At 39.4% G+C, this 20,893-nt stretch overlaps 1 protein-coding gene across 1 annotated transcript; it reads left to right on the forward strand.

The window, feature by feature from the left end:
• The first annotated feature begins 893 nt into the window (after positions 1-893).
• Positions 894-18,653, forward strand: lrrcc1 (leucine rich repeat and coiled-coil centrosomal protein 1). Its single transcript, XM_085438705.1, has 19 exons — positions 894-1,339; positions 2,860-3,065; positions 3,235-3,300; positions 3,407-3,574; positions 6,983-7,149; positions 8,245-8,463; positions 9,095-9,288; positions 9,995-10,169; positions 11,586-11,734; positions 12,733-12,937; positions 13,248-13,387; positions 13,807-14,008; positions 14,553-14,738; positions 15,029-15,203; positions 15,589-15,752; positions 15,918-16,126; positions 16,329-16,466; positions 17,027-17,162; positions 18,452-18,653. The coding sequence occupies exons 1-19, from the start codon at positions 1,296-1,298 to the stop codon at positions 18,560-18,562; spliced, it is 3,054 nt and encodes a 1,017-aa protein (XP_085294831.1). The 5' UTR covers positions 894-1,295; the 3' UTR covers positions 18,563-18,653.
• Positions 18,654-20,893: the final 2,240 nt, after the last annotated feature.

Consider the following 20,893-nt stretch of genomic DNA (forward strand, 5'->3'; position numbering starts at 1 on the left):
TATGGACAATGCTCACTGTGAGATGAACTGAATCAATCACCGGCCTGCAGAGCTGCTGGATAAATTATGACTATAATAGGGGTCAGGATCTTTATAATACATCTGTGATTAGCCATAGTTGAGCGAAGATACTCAACTTAGAGAAAGCATTGTTTCACAGGGCTATAAGTCAAGGACGGTGCTAATGTAGGAAGTTTTATTAATTATAACTTTGGGGATGCAAGCATGAAAGGAGAAATCTGTATTTAAATTATTGCTCCATGAATAATTCCAGAACTGCAAAAACTGTCAACTGTCATCAGCTTTATGTTCTTCTATTTGTTTTACATGGTCAGAGTTGGTGTATTTCACTCTGGCTGTCATTTATCACTTTCACATAATTAAGCGTATGAAATTTCTCACACGTGTATTAATTTTATTCATTTACACTTTTAACTGAGTGTATTACAAATATCACAGTGTACACTGTGATATTATGAACCATTCCTGATTAATTCCCTGACATGCCAAACACCAGTGCTTCAGATTTAGTTTAGTTTAGCTTTGCTTTCCTTCTTTGATAAAACTTCAGAAATATTTAAAGATGTGACTCTAATGCATACTGGGTGATGAAATCAGGAAGTGCAGTAAAGCATTCAAAGGCAAAGGTAGAATAAGTCAGCAAAGGAAAAGTGGGATTGTCAAGTAGGTAAAGAACGAGGAGGTGAAGGCAAAGGAAAAGGCATATAGCGAGTTGTATTTGAGACAGGACACTAAGGAATGACAAAAGGACTTGTATTGATTGGGTAGGAAGAGGGATCAAGCTGAAAGGATGTGCAGCAGGTTAAGATGATTAAAAATTGAAATTGAAATGTACTAATGAGTGAAGAGAACATGTTACGTTTCTAGAGGTGGGCGGAGCAAAGAATCTGTCCCGGATGTGCCCGTTAGCGACGTCTAGTAAACAGGAAGTATGATACGAGAAGCGGTTAGTTCAACTGAACTCCAACGAACAATAAATTTACAACACTTTGTTAGAAAATGAAGTACGAAAGGCTTTTGGGCTCTCCCAGAAGTTGCAGTTGTTCTCTGTTGATGGCCTATAATAAGTTTGGCTCCTTTGAGGCCGCTCGGTAGTCGCTAAACTTTGGCTAGCCTGCTGGGTAACTTAGCAGGATTGTTCAGAGGATGTGTTCGCCGACTTTTTTTTAGCGAGTTTTCTACGTGTTTAGCCTGATGTCGGTAGCGGTTCCTTGGTTTATTTTGTTAGTTAGCAGACTTTACGCGTAGCGGTGGGACAGCTACATGTCGTCGTTATGGCAGGCAAGGAGCTGAGTCTTATTGACAAGAACATAACAAGGTAAAGTTACCTATTCACAACTAACGTATCAAAATTTACATTACATCAGCTAATAAGGGACTACTATGTACCACTGACGAACCGATTAAGTCTGGCATGAATATTTACTTACTTCATGACGAGCTTTACGTTACAATTTTAATCTGATGATAAACGTGATATTTATAAGGAACAATAAGACCCCATACAATGTGAACTATAACTCATTGCTGTATGAGAATGACACGTGTGAATAACATATGAATAACATTTTGTTGACATCAGTACCATTCTTCAATTGTATAGATCTGATTCTAGATAAGATAAAATAAGATGATACATTCTTGCGAGTGCAGACAAAGAATGCTGTAAATAATGTTGAATTGCGAAATGAAGTAACACAAATATTTTATTTCTTTAAAGTAAAGCCTAGATAAGTTAAGCACTGTGGGGAAAAGGCCTATATAGGTTATTAGCGTCATCTACTTCATTATCTAGTGAATACAGATTTTAAAAAGACTGTATGTTAGGTGGACAAAAGCTTTACTACCAAGAATTCAATATTACTGTCTTGCAATATGCAGACAAACAAGTGCAAATAAAAAAGGGCTATGTGGTTGTCAGTTTTAAATTAGTTCTAAATTCCCATGTTCTGTATATAATTTGAACTTTCTAGTCACTGTAATAGGCACACCTTTTCATTGCAGGGTAAGATGCATTTTCTCCTAATTCATTGTGGCAATTCATTGTTAATATTTTGGTCCATATTGAAATGTTGCAGATGTACAGATCCACATCATTTCTCCAATATTCTGTTGTTCAGGTCTGGTGACCCTGTATGAACTCTATCCTCAATTTCCTCGAGCCCTGCTGGAATGTGATTGGCTGAGTAAATATTTGTGTTTAATAGCAGTAGGACAGGTGTAACTAATACAGTGACTGATGGGTGTATGACAGACTGAAAATCCAAACCCAAAAATATTTTAATAACAGAAACCTATTCTCTTAGCTGAAAAGCTGTAACCAGAGGGCTTGACTTTTCTTAATTTATTCGCCGTCAGGACTTGCCAGTTATTCTGTTTGATTTCATGTTTGATTGCTTTTTCAGTTCTCACAGTTTGTGTAAAGACTATAACTCGCGAATATGGAGAGAATAGAAGTACAAGTAGAATCATCAGTCAACTGAGAGACACTTAGGCAACAGAAACTGTATTTGCATAAATGCCATGTTTTTAGTAGTCCACAAGAGGTTGCTTATCTGGAATATTTTCTTTGTAGTAAAATATGAGAATTGTCTTTAATGTCATTGAAAACTGAATACCCTCTAAGTTTTAAACACTTGGATTGAGTTTTTAGAATTTTCAGAGGAGATTTTACATCATTTAAAGTAAACTGTTAAGCAATTGATTAAATAAATTAACAAATTTATTGTTATTGTTATAATAGTCATTAGTTGGTACACATTTACCTTCAGAACATGTACTTATTTGCACAAAGTTTTACCTTCCGCTGTGAATCTGACCTTGTTGCCCTCTTTCTAGCTTGCTAGATATTCCCCTGATACCCACTGTAGCGTCACTTAATCTGCACTGCAATCACATCCCGAGGATCGAGGGCCTGACCTCAGCTTGGCACCTGCGACACTTAGACCTTTCCTCCAATTGCATTTCTAAGATTGAGGGTCTGAGTTCCCTCACTTCCCTGAGGACTTTAAATTTATCCTGCAACTTAATCACCAAGGTTGAAGGTGAGTCTTTAGTCACCATTTAACAGAGATAATAAATGCCTCTGCTCTCTGTGAGTTCTCCAAGTAATAATTCTTTATTAGTGGATCTTGTGTTTACCCTGACATTGCTGTCACTGCTCTATGAGCTGTAAAATCACTCAGTTGTTAATGTCCTCTCCCTTCACTCCAGCACTGAATGGGCTTGTGAATTTAACGAGATTAAACTTGTCCTACAATCAGATAAATGATCTCAGCGGTGAGTTGAATTTTGCCTGAACAGTGTTTTCTTTTTCTGCATCCAAATGAGAATGCTAACAAGTGAATGATGCTTCAATGCTGTCAATTCTTCATGCCTTCATTAGGCTTGTTGTATCTCCATGGCACGGAGTACAAGCTGAAACACCTCAGTCTCCATAGCAACTACCTGGACAGCATTGATCACCTCCTGCAGTGCCTTCTGGGAATACAAGGGTTAAGAGAGGTGATTTTAAGTCAGGATGGCAGAGACAACCCTGTCTGTAGGTCACCAGGTAGGAAACCTTAACACTCATAGACAGGAGCCCTGTTCACATCTATAACAAAAAACTGGTACTTAACGATATTCAGAGGGTGAACAGTGATTGTAGAAATACAGATTTAAAATGCAGAGAGAACGGAAGCAACAAACGAGCCAGAAGCTTTGTGATATGTATTCAATATCTTATCTGAACCACAAGGCCAGCAGACACATCAGCTGATAGAGCCTGTGACCACTTCTGTATTGGAGTGCAGTTGTATCAAGCAGCTGATTGATGTGATAGCTGTACATGTTGACCTATCAGATGTGTAAATGCACTGGCCTGATGTAGGAGAACTAAACAAGAAGGCTTATGTTTGTTGGGATGGAATTTTCATTAAAACACAATGCATTGAAAACATGGTTTATCTAAAAGGGCATTAACTCAGCATTGAAAGTCATTGTACTTGTATATTTGAGCTGTTTCCCTCTGAATTCATTTGTTTCTGTTCCTTTCATTTTTAGTACGAACCTGTAGCTATACTGAATGTGTAATAACATACGCCCAGCAAGTGCAGCAATACGCTTTCACTGACATCAATGTAAATGGCTATATTAGAGCAGCGCTCTAATGGTGCGTGTGAGACTTGCTCCTCAAGCGGAAAAATATACCAGTCTTCCATATATTTATTTTTTACGCAATTTGTTCAGTCTTTTTTGCATTTAAAAAAAATGTTTGCGTGTGTGTATGTGTTTTTTAATGGAACCAGCAGTATACAGGAAATGACTTTGGGACTTATTTTGCCAATAGGAGCTCACTGTTGCAAAGTAAATTTGTCCCTTAAGTAGTGATAAAACTGTAGTCTGTAATTCAGACTAAATTAGCTTACTCATATTGCATACATTCAGTGTCAAATTTAAAGTTTTAAATATCTACAAATGCTGTGTTGTCATTGTTGTCCAAGTGTATGTTAGTTAGCTAGATGAAACATATCTTGTGGAAGCTTTTTTAGGTGCTTTTTCAGGTGTTACAACAGTGGGGTGAGCTAGTTGAGGTTGGTCTGATCCCAGCTTGTGTCCCACAAGGAATTGTCCACAAATCAACCCTCATAATTGAAAGCCACATAGTTGCTCTCTCTGTGGTTTTGGCAGCTGATTTAATGGTCCTCCTTTTGTCAGCGGGATCACCTGCCTTTTCTTCAGCACGCATTCACTTGAAATGCTTTCAATTTCCTCATCCATATGATGTTCCCAGAGTACTATTATTTCCAGCATAATCACTTCCTTCGTGAATGTGGACACAGTGGTCACGTCTGGCTGCAGTTTTGATATTATAATCTGGACTGAGAACTTCGGCTGCTTAACCAAGGCGGTAGTTTCAGCTTAGGGGTGAGATTTCTCTCCAATTCTTATAAAGGTGATAGTCATTGGCAGATGGTTGCATCTGGTGTTTCTAAAAGCATTTACCTTGAAGACCTGGTCATGGCACCAGCAATAGTGCTTGCCTCTAAAGGCTTTTGGACAGCTATTGAAAAGATGCTCGTTGGAACACCTTCCAGAGCAAAGAGGGCAGGGAGGTGTCTCTCTGTGACGAGGTTTTCTAGAGTGGATAGGACATCAAATACACCTTGGACAAAGAAGTCCAGTCTCTCCTAACGCCTTAGGTCATTGTTTTGAGTAAGAAAAGCATCTGGCAAGCTGCTTGGTAGCTGTTCATTCTTTGTTTAAGAACATCCCAAATTCACCTTTTGTCAGGCATTTTGCATGTATCACATAATGATGTAGATGAAAGACTGGACTGTCAACAAGGTGTTTGCTAAGTAGCAAAGAATGGATATAAATTCAGAAGAATAGGGGAAGAAAAACTCCCTTTGACACTTTGCAGACATTTAACATGTACCAACAAAGTCCTATAACACACTGAAGGAATGGAAAAATCCCAGGAAACATAATGGAGGGCACTTAAATGGAATGTCAACCATCTAATCTCAGAAGTCAGTGAGAAATCATCACATCAGCTACTATGAAAGATTATTATTGTTATTATTATTATTGTAAGATGTTCATTTTGTAATAATACTCTGTTAGTTGTGCTTTATGGTTGTGTCTCTGTTGTGTGCTCCTGGGCAGAGTTAGGCTAACTTCAGAATTGTGCGTAGTTTTGTAAGAAGGAAGACTAGAGTGCAGATGGGACTCCAGGGGGTATGATATTTTGGCTTTATTGATGGAGATAAGCACTAATGAGGTTTCCTGTTGTGGTGAACCAAAGACTATGATGTGATGTTTACTGCAGACTGGCTGTGGTAACAAGGCCAGGGTCTCTGATGGCAGGGGTGAGAGGAGATGAAAAGATGAAAAGTTGGAATTGTAACTTTGTTCCAGGTCTTCCAGGATCGCTTCTTTGGATTACACTTTATTTTGAGCATTTCCGCATCAAATGCGAGTATGTCAGTTCGCTGAATTTGCAAAAAGCAAAAGTTTGTTGTACGTTATCCAATTACAGAAAAAAATAGGTCGATACATAAATTATATATATATAAAAAAGATAAACAATTTAATTCATATTTTCCAACTGCAGTTGGATCAAACTTTAATAATAGCACCCAGCATATCAGCTATGAACAGCAGTTTTAGAGGATATTTTTTCCAATTTTGCAGAATAACTGATTTAAAACTCCCCCTGTAATGAAAGTAAAGGGCAGGGATAGCTCAGTAGGTAAAGTGGTCGCCCCATGATCGGAAGGTCGGCGGTTCGAATCCACTTAACGGCTACCCTGAGGTACCCCTGAGCAAGGTACCGTCCCTACACACTGCTCCCCGGGCGCCTGCTTAGTGGGCTGCCCACTGCTTCACTGAGTGAATGGGTCAAATGCAGAGAAAAAACAAGTAATTTCCCCATGGGGATCAATAAAGTATCCATTATTATTATTATTATTATTATTATTATTAAAGTCCAGTGAATATCAGTCAAACTGACAGCCGCTATTAGTAATGACTGTGATCTTTTAATCTCTTTGTTTATCTTATATTTGGCTTCTTCATTAATTGGATTGGCTGCAGTTAAATTAATGTAAAAAGCTTTTCAGTGATCCTTTGCACCCATTATCCATATCTTCCAGTTAATGATTAATTCACAGCACTAGTTGTTGAAGGCGTCTCTTTTCATGTTGTTAAATACGAGAAGGCACTCTTGCAACTCTTGCTGTCTGTATGTGTAGATATACTTGCATAAGTTGTGCTCACTACCTATTAAATAGGGTACATCAGTAGTGCATATGAAGGTGACACACAAAGGTTATTCATTCAGAATGAATTATTTGATCTTTCATGAAGGTCATATGCACCACTGATGTGACATTACTGAATAAGAGACTCATGGCAATCAGGCAGCTCTAGCCTCGACAGGTTTCTCTGATATACCTGCGTTCCTATCTTACTGCAGGTTACAGGGAGATTGTTTTGCGGTCACTGCCGCAGGTCTCTGTTCTGGATGGCCTAAACCGACTGGGAAACCGATCACCTCAAAGTCTCAGTAGTCTCTGTGATATCCCCGGTCTAGAAGATTACGTGGACCTTCTACTCTCATCTGACACAAGTCACAATGAACCGGTAATTTTTTATGCTAAGCTACTATCAATTCCAGTGTAGTTCTTTTATTTGTTTAGATATACTCACCATGCTTTAGGGACTTTTGTTATTAAATCCTGTTTTATTTGACCGGAAAGTCTCTCGCCATGTGTTTGCTTTTTTGCAACTGACACAAACATAAAGTTATTTCCCAACAATTAATTTACAGCTTTCATAACGCAACAGAATGTGAGACGCATGAGAACAAGAAAGTTGTAGAACAGTTTCCACTTATTGTATGAGTGATGCTCAACTGCCTGATAGGCAGCATATCAAAATCCTGCGCTCCTGATACAAAAGAAAGAAGAACCGAGAATTTTATTGTCATACACACCACAAATAACTGTGGGTATGTTGAGCAATGAGGTTCTTACTTTTCGGGTTCACTACACACAAATAAATAAATAAAATATAATAATAGATTAATAAGCACAGAAAAAATTTAATAAATAAAGCACGTACTATTTACAGAAGAGTAGAGGGTGGTTAGTTATGCAAAAACACAAATTCCATCTATCCCATCAGCTGTCGTAGGGCAGGATGCAGTGTACAGGTCACCAGTCCATCAGAGAACAGACAGACAACCATTCACATCTTTACCTTTGTCCAATTTAAAGTCAACAATTAATGCACCTCTTTGTACCGTCGGAGGAAATCGGTTCACCCGGAGAAACCTCACACAAACACTTTGTATTAACCTAAGACAAAATATCATAATTACACAGCTTTGCTTATAGAAGACCTAATTATGTAGGTCTGCTTCGCTGCAACGAGGAATATCATCGAGCCAAATAGATTTCCCGGTTGTCACTGAATTATTGGAACATAATGAATTTATGTATACTGGGATGATGAAAGTTTGGTTGCTTTACAATATACTACTTTGCATATTCATTGCGCCAGATGGCAGTTTCTGTCTGTTTTTCTACAGGAAAACAAACTGCAGTAGAAGCCATTTTTCTTGCCGTTATTAACTCTTTTCTGTCTCTGCAATGAAGTCCTGTAAATACATTATAATTCGAAACCACACTTTTGCATTTGGAAACTCTGAAATAAAAGTGAAAGTTTCCGTTGCAGGTCAGAGGCGATGCTCCTCTCACCACACCCCGCATTGACCAGCTGCTGACCCAGTTTCGTCAGAGAGGTGCTACCTCAGAAGTAATCACAGACCCAGTCACACAACCAGAACCTCCGCGCACACAGCCGGTTCGCTCCACTGTGACTGATAAAGGAGACCCCGTTAATGAAGAGCGCATCAGGAAACTGGAGCACCAGATGTCCCAGCTCATCCAGCAGGTGTACACCTTTTTGAAGATCAATTTTTTACGCATATGTGCCTTGTTGTTTTTTTTTCTTTTGTTTTTTGGCTTTTTTTAAAAGAATGATAGTAGGAAAAGGTGGGAAAGAAAAAGTTGTACTAAATGTTAATGTAATTGATGTTCTCTTAATCTACTGCACTTTGAAGTTATTTGTTCAATATAAATTATTCATGGCGATATTTTGAAGTCATCTTTACATAAATTAATTTTTGCACATTTGGCTCTTAAATGGTGATTTATCCCCAAATAAAGTAGTGTGCAAAACTCCTAAATCACCCCTCTGCTCTTTATATTTAGCTTATAATGAGCCAGGCTTTCTTGTCATTTTTACCCCTCCCAGCTGTAAGTAGCCTATCTGTTGAACACAGTGGAGGCTCTATCATGGTTTCGGGCAGGATTTCAGCCACTGATGTTCATATTTGACCCACCATCTGAAAAGAGTCTGATCACAGCTTCAAACTGTAAAAACTCTGTTTTTGCCTTATGTGCCATTTGTGTTAACTGATGTTGGTGTACCTATTTCCCACTTTTTTATATTTCCTAGAAAAATATAAGGAACCGGGGGGTGACAAAAAAACCCTTTAAGTATTTCTTTGTTATTTACCCAGAACCCTGCTGATAATAAATCCAGAAGATCTGCCCATTCTGTGGTGATGGTACGGAAAGCCAAGCGGGACACAGACCGCACTTCAGAAAGTGAATGTGACAGCGGGAAGGAAAACAGGAGGCAAACGAGAATTCCCAAATACCATGACAGCGTAACATCGTCGACAACCACCAAAGAGACCAAGAGATCAGAGAGGTGATTCTGCACCAAAAGAGATTTCTGGTGTCATGTTAGCTGCTTTGAAATGCCATCATGTTTATATTTGGACTCCCTGATTTTGTTATAGCAGCTGAGATCCAACTTAGCAAAGCCTAAAACTTGATGAACCTAAACTATGTGAAGACATTTTCAGCACTGGTGGGCACTACATCAAAATCAGAGAGTGTACCTCTAAGCAATGATAATCACATTCATACATTCACCAAACAATATGCAGCAATGGGTTTTTCCATATTGTTCATCATGCATCAACTTAATATTATCAGGTATCTTGATTAGGGAAATTCCTTTTACCTCCCACTTGAGAGGGGGTGATAAATTTTCCTCAGAGAGATGATATGTTATGGATGTTTCTCCTCTCTGTTAGAAATTACCGCCGGCAGCTCACTCGCATGATTAATGGCCACGCTTCTCTGGTCAACCCCCTCATCTTACTTCATCATCCACTAATGACATGTGCTTAAGATTCAGAAATTTAACTTAAGTAATCTCACAATAGCCCTCATCAAAAAAAGGTTACTTTGAAATATTACTTCAAAATTCAAAGTTGTTCAGACTTTGCTTCCCTATAAAACTCAGTAAATCTTCTGCCTTGACCTTTGTTTAGCCAGACATTAGCTGGAGGGTTGTTTAGAATCTATTTTACAGCCAGTTTAATACTTGTGATTTGTTTTATGTGCAGCGATCAGGAGAATCATAAACGGAGGGCTTCAAAGTCTGCCGTTGGATCCAGGACGAAGGCTGGTAGCACAGGGAGTGCAGAGGCAGTGAGGCCAACAAGGAAAGGACCTTTAAGAGCAGCTAAGGCCTCAGGCGATATGAAAACCAGATCCACTGAAGAGGAGGAAACCTACAGGGTACACGATGGACGGGTCACCTAGCTGCTTCTGTTTTTATTGAGTGACTGTAAAATAGAAACGGTTCTGTCCCCATTCAAAAAGAGAGTAAATTGGTGTGTTTGCAGAAACATTTGTGTAAACAAAAAAAAAAATGCAGGAATAGAATAAATGGATAATGCTTTTAGAAGGTGACAGCAGAAATAGGACCACAGTAAACAGAAGGTTTTTCATGTTTTGCTCTTTGTTTCTGAGAGCTTTGTTTCAGTAACATTGACTTTATCTTTGTGATGTCAATAACTTCTTTGTGGTAACTTTGTTAAATTATGCGCAAAATAGAGTTCAAGCCAGTAGTCCATCATCTGTTTGGTTATTTAATTTCAGTACATTTAATGAAACTCTTGGCTTTTTGTTGTGATAAGAAAACATTCGATTCCTTTCCACAAAGAAAGTTTCTATTTTTTCAATCATTTATTCAACAAAAATATCAACAGATCCAACATTCTTCTGTCAAAGTAACAGAACAAACTTCTTGTAGGCATTTCATGTAGTTCTCTACAAGTCTCTTACATTAGTTTGCTGATATTATTTGACAACCTCCATGTAAAATTCATTCTATTGCAAGAGATTAATGATTTTTCATACTTATACTGTGTGCTTCAAATGCCCCCAACATCTGAAATGATTTAAATCTGTGCTTCTTGTTCTTTGTCTGCCATTCTTTATCCTGCTGACGGGTCCACTTTTACTTCAACGTTTGGACAAACGCTCGTCTGTTATCTTCAAGCAGAATTCACAGTTCAATCAATTCCTGCAAACTCCCCAATCCTGAGGCAACAAAGCAACACCAGTCATAATATTTCTACAGTCATAATTCACAGACTCTTTCAGGGTCTCTTCCTGAAAAACTGTGATTCATATGCATCGATAATATCTGCTGCCACTGTGGCCAAACAACTCTTTTATTTGATCTGCCCGTTCAGAGCATATTATTTTAAAAAAAAGCAAAAAAAAAAAAAAAAAGCAGTGTCATGTCCTCCATGTTTATTGGCAGATGGTAGTTGTTCTTTAATGTTTTTTTGGACAGCACAGGCTTTTGTTTCTGGCACGTATCCCATGCAGTAATTTCTAATATTGGATTTATCCTCAAAGCAGATGTAACACGAGAGAAAAATGGTGGAAATATCTTTTATTCCTAACAATATTTTTTGAGGGGTACTCACTTGTTTATACAGGGGGGTAAAAATCCTCAATGTTGCTTTCATTGTTCCTACAAAAACAACGAGATGCTTTAAATAAAACTGTAAAAAACACTTGAGCTGTAAGAATAAATTGGTATTTCAACTTAAAGAAAAAATGACTTTTTTTTTTTTTTTTTTAAGCGTTCAGTGTGTGTTTACTCTGGGAATTCATGCTTTGTGTATGTGTTCTGCTCAGACGATTGTGGAGGAGCGTGACCAGGAACGGGAAAGACGCTGGAAAGCAGAACAAGCTGTGAGAAAGCTAACAGAGGAGCTCAAGTGCCTGCAGACCAAGGTCAGCGAGGAAAAGGACCTTCAGAGCATGGCCCTGCACACTACAGACAGGTAAGAGGGAGGCACATTTACCGTGGACGCCTCTCATCACAAACCTCCACTTGAATCTGTTAGGCAGCTCTAAAGCAGATATCATGCTGGAAAAAAAAGCGATAATTGAACTCTTCTCTGTGCATTTTAGTTGTCAGCTTCATAATGGATCCTCATCTGTTTCTACTCTCTTCATCTTTTGTATTGGCTCTCTTGAGACCAAGGCCTGCTGCGTGTCTCATTGTTCAACAATGAGTATCTATCCCACCATTAAAATGTCTCACTATCACGGTGCCATAGTCTCTTTAGAAATCATGCTCACATTTTGGCTCCATTACACCAAAAACCTTTCAAGTATGCCTGCAGTTGTCTGCGATAATAAAGCTATTTAGTATAAAGATCATTAAGCGACGCAGCCATCCTGATTATATACCTAACGTTTAAATTTCCAGAGGCTTTGATTAAATATTCCTATCTCTGCTGCCACAAGGCCATTTTACTTCTGCTCTGTACGGTCTTCGCTGGCACCACATCCTGCTTAGATAAATCTGCATTATGGTTGTAATTAGAGGCCCGATGACGCGCATATGTCAGCAGTATTACACAAATCAATCTTAACTGTCACTTTCTAATGACACTGAACACGGCTGTTACTGTTGCCGTCCATGCTCAGCGAGAGACAGATTACAGTGACTCATCAAAGCACATTTTAATAGTGGACTACTGTGCGTGAGCTGCTTCTACTGTTTTATAGTTTCTTAGTTGTCCCCTGTGTGCCTCATTTCCATTTCTACTTCCATTGTCTCTCCCATGAGATAAGATTTTGACTATACTATAGCGTTAGAGTTCTTCAATTTCAAAAGCTATCACATATTTGACACTATGGAAGGACAGCCAAGGGCATCACAGAATTGGGGAGTGCTTTCTGGTACCAATTTCTATATAAAGTGAAAAGAGAAATTCAGAGTAGTACCGCGGCTTCCCTTGGACACCCTTATCGTATTTTTCTCCCCGTCCAGACTGAAAGAATTGCTGCTGAAAGAGCGATCGGGGCACTCTGAGCTGCAGGCTCGTGTTGAGGAGCTGGAGGGGAGGTGTCGATCCCTAACCCAGCAGCTGGAGCAGGCCCGCAGCTGTGAGGAGCAGCACAAAACTGCACTGCATAGACTGGAGGAAAGCGTTTCCCACGGAGAGGCGCTTAGGGCTCACCAGCAGGCTGAAGAGGTACAGATGTTCGCTTATTTCCCCTAGAACAAATCATGTTGATAAAGATAAGGTATATTCAGTCAGGCGGTGCTAATCGATGCTCGACATACAGTTTTTCTCCCATCAAAGCAAGTTTATCACACTGCTTCTGCTACATTCGATTACCTGCCGCTGAGCTCCCCTTATCGCTCTAATTTTTGATTGTACTGACGCATTAGTTCACTGATCCAGCCTGGAGTGAATACATTCAGATAGATAAAAGGATTCAGTACAGAGAGGTCATTCAGCTCTGACAGGCTGGTATAAAACATGTGCTGACCTTCCTCAGATAAAAAGGCAACAGGAACTGCAGAACAAGGCAGCAGCTCTGAAGAGAGAGTTGGACATCCAGAGAGCGTCAGTACGACAGCACAAAGACAAACTGCAGCAGCTGCATGAACTGCTGGCAGCCAGGGAACAAGAGCACAGGTACATCTAAGAAGAAGAACCCCTGCTAAATATAAAGTTCATCTTTAGATGCCATGGAAACCATTTCTGTAAAAGAGTTGCTTCTCATGAGCAGTGTGATCCTAGATAAATGCAACATTTTCTCATAAATTTTGAAATATTATAAAATGCTTAGAAATCTGGAAAAGTTTTATTATTGCTTATTTGTCATGAATCCCCCAAGGTACCCGATTGAATGCCAAGTTTCAAGGGGTTCTAATATCTAATGTTGTTTAATTTAGAAATTTGCATCTAAATTAAATATTGGATGCAAATGCAAAAAAAGATACAAATGCAAAAACAGATTACAATAAGCAGTTACATGCCTTTAGAGTTTCTGTTGACGACACAGTCTCCATTTAAAGAGGCGTTTATCCTCGTTTGCGTCATTCTTCCTACAGAAAACAACTAGAGTTGCGGTTACAACCCAGTGGGGCAGATTTTCATGATGCTGTGGCGAAGGAAGTGGCATCAGTGGAAGAAAGGCACAGCCACAGGGAGGCGGAGCTGCAGGAGAAGCTGGCAGAGGGCAGGAAACAGTACACTGCTCTGGAGGACGAGTTCCGCATGGCGCTAACCATTGAGGCTGCTCGCTTCTCTGAGGTCTGCTAAAAGATGGACCCCTGCCATCCAGATGGCCTATAATCACTGTAATGTTGCCCTGAATTTTACACTACAATCTCTGAGCAGTCCAGCTGATAAATGATTACTTTGAACACTAAAAAGTGAAATGATTGAACTTGATTTCACCCAGTTGGGAGAGACTTGGCTGATGGGTTTTTTTTTCAGCACGATGGGGAAAACTGGTATTGAATTAGGATCTTTTGCCTCTGGACAAGTAGTCTTTGATTGCCACATGGACAGAAGCTTACAAAAGGATTGGGCTCGAATCAATTCAGAATGTTCAAAAATGTAATCTCATTTTTGATTGCTACTGCTTGCACAAATTTCTGCTCTTAGTCACCCAAACTTGTGACCTTTGAGAAAAGTGTGAAAAAGCTATTGTGGGGCACGTGTTTCTGTAAAGCCATGGCTCTGAAACTGTTCTGACCGATTAAAGTGTCAGGTAATGCTCGGACCTACGCTTTGGTTAACTCCCAAGATTTCTTATTAACATTCAGTTCCACACTCTCACTTTTTTCTGTAGGTAAAGGAGGCGTGTGATCAGATGACTGCAGAGCTGATGGAACTCAAGGCAACCCTGGCCCAGTCCCAAGAGAGGGAGAGGAAATCAGGCTCTCTAGTGCAGGAGCTCACTGCTATGGTCAAAGAACAGAAGAGCCGCATCTCTGAGCTCATCAAAGCCAAGAGAGATGCTGTCACTGATCTAAAGGTGTGCAGCATTGCAGTAAGAGAGGGAGATGTGGGTGATTTTTATTCCAGCATTTCAACTGGATTTGAGCCCAGATTGCAGGATTTAAAATATTGAAATATGACTTCATGTGAGATAGCATGGGCACAGATTCATCAGTCACTGCCTTTTCAAAAACATGTTAACCCTGGTCCTGTAGGAGACTGACTACTTTGAGACATCATGAATACTGAATGGTCCAGCTGCCTTCCCATCTGCCATCCATGACAGATGGCCATTGATCATTAATACTGTCTGTCTCTCTCTGCCAGAGCCGTCTGCATTCCTTGGAAGCAGAGGTAGGACAGGACCGGCATCTTGGCCTGCAGCTAGAGTTGCTTAAGAAAGATAAGGCTAGAGTGTTGTCTCAGCTCATGGCTCAGGAGTCGGTGATAGACGGCCTCAAGGTAGAGAGGAAGATTTGGGGCCAGGAGCTCGCTCAGCAAGGTGGGAAAAATTCAGGAGAGTACTTGTTTTGCACCTTGAGTCTGCCCTGCAGTGCACAGAAAAAGCTGATAATGCAGTTTTAGCTGTTTATTGGCAATCAGTGGTGCGGGTCCTCCCTGGAGCCAATCTAATGCACTGACTTGTGCTTAACTCGTAAAATTTTGGAGATTTCCACCTTAGAGGTAATTTAAAAAGAGGCTCAATACAGTACGTGCTGATTTACATTTTTATCAGGTAAAAGTCTGCCATCTAGTGGTTATAGCCCAGATGCACAATTAGAAAACACCGGGCCAGCTTTCTTTTTTATATCCCTCTTAACGTTTGTCTTCCACATGTGTTTACATAGAGAGTTAAAGCGACATTTTGATGGGTTATTCTTTTCCAGGAGCGTCTTTGGCTCAGGACCGTGGTCGTTTAGAGGCCAGGATAGAGGTGCTGAGTGCTGAGTTGGAGGCTCAAAGGAAACAGAATGAGAAGGACAATGATACTCTTAGAATCAAAGCCAAAATCATGGACGACCAGACAGAAACCATTCGCAGACTCAAAGAGGTAGGTTGAGAACTTGTTTTACTCAAGCCAGAGGGCTCAAACTCCAAGCTAAACAACAACAAAACAAAACTTTTGTGTTTTAACCGTCATTGTTGTGCTTTGTAATCATTTATGCATTTATTCATATTATCATGCAGTTTCTCATTATCAGTCACTGCTTTGTAGTCCTTGCAGGAGCGTGATGATCAGATCCGAAGGCTGAAGGAGGAGGCAGCAAAGGCTCAGAAGAGGCTTCAAGAGCAGCTGGAGGAGGAAACAACCCAGCAGGCTGAACTGAAAGAGCGAGTGGAACATCTGAGCCTGCGCAAGGAGGAACTGAAGCAGCAGCTGGAAGACAAGGAGGCAGAGCTCGAGCAGGTCAAAAGAGTTTACAGGCAAGTACCCCAGCATAACCACAAAAAGGAAAAGGGCCTGCTTTAGGCAGAGTACTTTCTGACATTTTAGGGTAACAATTGTGTTTAAATCAAACAAGTTCCAATGTTAGTGGTGCTACTGACCCGAAGATGATCAGACATTAAAGCTTTAAGCTGTTTCTAAACCAGTATGTTTTATGCTTTGTGTCTTTCATCTTTTTAGTGAATCCACTAAGAAGTGGCAGGAGAAGGCAGACTTGCTCACTCGGCTGGAGAGCCAGGTGAAGCGTATGAAGGAGAACTTTGATTCCAGGGAGTGCTTGCTGCTGGAAGAAAGAGAAAAGGCAACAGAAGCACACAGGTATGTTAAATATCAAGTTATTCTCTCCCGGTTGTTCAGAGACTGCCCTTATCAGGGACTTTCAGTGATACTTTTGCACTGCTGCTGGTTCACTCTCTTGGGTCAGGCATGTTGAAATGCATTTTATTTGCCTTTCTTTGTGTCTAGAGTGCTGTTGTTTGGTTTCTATCATTGATTGTTGTGTGTTTGATGTTTGCCTGCCTGCTGGGAAGAACTCAGAAGAAAGATGATATATAGCTTTGTAGATTTTGCACCAGTAAGAAGTAGTTTTTAACAAAGCCCTTATGAAACTGTAATGTTATGGTACTTAAAAAGTCTCAGATGTCATATCAGGATTAGGAAAGTGTTTGAGTCTTTTCCCCATAAAGCAAGGCAAGGTGAATGCTTTTGTTGTAAATAAATGATCACATAAGGCTGCACTTCCTGTGTTAGTACTTTATACCTGTGGCTCTTCACCATCAAAAACGCAGACATGTATTTTTCCCAAGGCAGCATTTGGAGAGCATCCAAAGTACCACTCCTTACGCAACCTGTCACGTTTGTGTTGGTCTGTTCCGCAGAGCTGCACTAGAGAAATTACACTGCGTGGACGATGCTTTCCGTCGACAGCTGGAGTCCGTCCAGGCTGCCCATCAAGCTGAGCTTCTGGGACTTGCTAATGAAAAACACCAAAAGATAGAAGAGGCCAATCAGAAGGTAAAATGTGGGCAGCTTTCCCACAAATGTTTTTTTCTCCAAAGTGGAAGAAAGAAACTGGTATGTCTTGGTATGAGAAAGGGGAACGCAAGCGTTGGTTTGCCTCCTCTGTGACAGTTCAAAAATAAGGTGTAAGAGAGGCTGCAACGGAAGCATTTCGTAACAGACTTTAGTCGCTTGCTTCACTGTTGGATTCATAATTCATTATAAATTATGGGGAAGATTCAGTCACTGAAAAACTGAAATTCTTCTCATACTGTAACGGTTTGTTGTTATGCAACAGTTGATGACATTCATCACTTTTTCTGGTCAAAATAAAAGTCACTGTGACAACGTTAGATTAAAAAATAATGATGAGGAAAATGTTTTAAAGTAAAGCATGTTTTCTTTTGTCATACCTCCAGTCAAGGGGTGGGTTTTCTTCAGAGGGCTATGTTGTCTAACATAAAGTAAGTAAAGTGCTGCACTTTGATGTAAACGTGGTACACACAGCATTGAATGATAGTCCACAGATTTTTGTACACATTACAAATAAGAATGGGACCTCAGTCCAAAAACCAAGAAGTGAGCTTGTGCAACATAGTTTTGTTCTGCATTACATCTTTGAAGTAGTGCTGAATGACAATAAAGTAAATCTTGACACCCCCCCAGAAAAATATGAGTAAAAAGTGCTGTAGTGCACAGAAAAGCTCTGTTTGTGTGGCACACATTCATTTGGAGTCTTACTGAATGGTATTATTGGGGGCAATTGTGGCTCAAGAGTTGGCAGTTCATCTTGTAATCGGAAGGTTGCCGTTTCGAGCCCCGGACAGTCTCGGTCGTTGTCCTTGGGATGTGGCTGCAATGTAGCTTGCCATCACCAGTGTGTGAATGTGTGTGTGAATGGGTCGATCACTGAATATAGTGTAAAGCGCTTTGGGGTCCATAGGGACTAAGTAAAGCACTATACAAATACAGGCCATTTACCATTTACAGATGTATTAGACTTAATCATCTCAACATAAAATATACATAATAGATAAAATTGATACATAAAATATGCCATTTCCTTTTTTTGTTGGATTGTTTATTTGTCCTTTTAAGACACCCAGGGCTGGGTTGAGATGGTTCAGCGACCGGTTCTGGCCCTCTGGTCATATGTTGCCAATGTGTGCTCTGGTCATTGCCTGGTTTTAATTGCATTTTACCCATCAAGACATGGTTAATAAAATGCTAGTTAACATACAAATGTTTTGAAAAGCAGTTTGTGTTTCTGCTGCTGATGTTGTCTGTCTGTGCTTCTTCCTCAGGTATTTGAAGTGGAGGAGGAGATGCGGCAGCTCCTGGAGGAGACAGAAACTAACAAGAGAATCGTGGAAGAGAAAATGAAACGTCTCAGCAGTGTACTAAAAGACTTTTAACAAATAACGGGGTTGTTTTTGTATTTTTGTTTTAGAATAAGTTCTATTTTAGTACTGTATTATTTATTCAATAAATTCTTCTTTGATCTTATTTTTGTTTTCTGTTTCTAACCAGAGACCACAAAAGGCTAATGAGACATAATGATTTAACAGTTTGTGGTTAGTTCAGATAGAAAGAAGCTAAATTGTGTTCTTAAATACAGAGTTACATTAAGAACAATCATAACTACTCCAGTTCCGAGTAAACACAGGAAAGCACAAAACTGACTGCTTTAATGTTATGTCACTACGTTATGCAAACCTGCAGTTTTATTTAAGGCTGAAATGGTTATTAAATTACAGCTTTGTGGTCTAACTGCTCCAAGATAGGCAGGTAAACAGAAATTAATTCAGAAGGTTTTCCTTTCATTTAAAATGAAGAAATACAACCTTAATTCCAAAAAGTTTGGGTGCTGTGATGAATGTAAACAAAAACAGAATGCAATTTTTTGCACATCTCATAAAGCCATATTGTAGTCATAATAGAAAAAATAAAATACATTAATTGTTTTAAGTGAATAGATATAATATTTTAAGAAATAAAAAAATAGGATAATTTTCAATTTGATGATTGTCACACATCTCAAAAAAGATGGGCTAGGGCCATGTTTACCACTGTGTGGCATCCGTTCTACTTTAAGCAACAGTCTGTAAATATCTGGGAACTGAGGAGATCAGTTCTTGGACTTTTGGGAGAATGGTGTTCCATTCTTGTCTGATTCTAACTGCAATGAAAGGTCTGGACTGTTGGAGGCCGGTTTGGCACATGGACACCTCTACTGTGAAGTCCTGCTGTTGTAATAGCTACAGTATTTGGTTTAGCATTGTCTTGCTGAAACATGCAAGGCCTTCCCAGAAAAAGATGTTGATGGGAGCATATACCGTAGTTTTCGGGTCATAAGCCGCTACTTTTTTCCCACACTGTGAACACTGCGACTTATACTGACGTGCGGCTAATGCATTTCTTTTTTCATGCGGCCAAAAACATTTTGCCTGGTAACAGTAGACCAATCAAAATGACAAGTAGTGTATATATACACGGTATATATTTTTATCAGTTGTTAAGAGACGTTGTAATGTTGTTTGTGCACTGTTCCGTAAAAAAACCATAAGCAACGTAATTTGTGTGTTACGATACGTACGTAGACTTAAAGGTAGCCGTGTTACAGGCGCTGTTCGAGGAAAAAAAGCATTTGCAGTATGTATTTTTGTATGTTACCATAACGTTTATGTTACCATGTTTATGTTACCTTATATTAAACGTTAAAAATCCTCACGTGTAATATTTCTGTGTAAATATCTCATATTACAGGTGAAACGCATACGGCTTAAAATCCGGTGCGGCCTGTACAAGTACAAAATTGATTTTCTTTCTACAATTAGACCATGCGGCTTTTAATCAGGTGCGCTCTGTAGTTCGGGAATTACGGTATATTGCCCTACAACCTGTAGACCCTGCAACATAAATAGTGCATTTCCAGAGGTGCAGGCTGCCAATTTGCCATTGATGCTAATGGACCCCTATATCATCAGAGATGACAGGCATATAATATTTAATTTTGGCCTTGTCCCAGAATCTTTTGATGCTATCACATACTGTAGATGATGAGATATTCAAAGTATTCACAATTTCACGCTGATGAACAGTTTTCTGAAATTGTCATTTATAATGCAATTTGTAGTGCAGGTCTTTTTTTTCATATTTGTGAACCTGTTCTTCCTCTGCTTATCTTTACTTCTGAGAAAATCTGCCTCTATGATACACCTCTCTTTTTATAACCAGTCACATTACTGACCTGTTGCTAGTTAATTAGTAAAATAGTCCTTTGGCCTCTCTCTCTCTCTCTCTCTCTCTCTCTCTCTCTCTCTCTCTCTCTTTCTCTCTCTCTTTTAAATCTTTTTTTTTCAGGCTTTCATTGTCCCAGTGCTGTCCTTTTTGGGATATGTTGCTGCCATCCATCAAACTCAAAATAAGCTAGAACTTGTCATTATAAAACAAAATGTCTCAGTTGTGAATAACAAAACACCCCATGGGCTCATGAGATTTAAAAGTCACTTCACTGTGATTTTACAGATGTCCAAACATTTTTGTAATTTGTGTTAAATAGGTGCTATATATAATCCTGTATATAGGATTAGTTGTTAGGATTAGTTGATTTTTCCCCATTTTAAAAAATAAAAATGACAAGAATGTTAAGTTACTATGACTTATCAAGTAAAGATAAAAAAAAAAAAGTTAATTTGAATATAGTGTTTGGGAATTTTACCAAAATATGATAAGATATACTTAGA

Source organism: Copadichromis virginalis, linkage group LG18 (assembly GCF_057382275.1).
Source record: "Copadichromis virginalis isolate Kocher_CV1m ecotype Utaka linkage group LG18, C_Virginalis_male_GT1.1, whole genome shotgun sequence".
Taxonomy (NCBI): domain Eukaryota; kingdom Metazoa; phylum Chordata; class Actinopteri; order Cichliformes; family Cichlidae; genus Copadichromis; species Copadichromis virginalis.

What these genes read in the sequence shown, in the direction of transcription:
- lrrcc1 (XM_085438705.1), top strand. Translation starts at nt 1,296, where the DNA reads ATGGCAGGCAAGGAGCTGAGTCTTATTGACAAGAACATAACAAG. An exon ending in CTTAATCACCAAGGTTGAAG is followed by an intron (nt 3,066 to 3,234) that starts GTGAGTCTTTAG and finishes CCTTCACTCCAG; the next exon opens with CACTGAATGGGCTTGTGAAT. An exon ending in ACACAAGTCACAATGAACCG is followed by an intron (nt 7,150 to 8,244) that starts GTAATTTTTTAT and finishes TTTCCGTTGCAG; the next exon opens with GTCAGAGGCGATGCTCCTCT.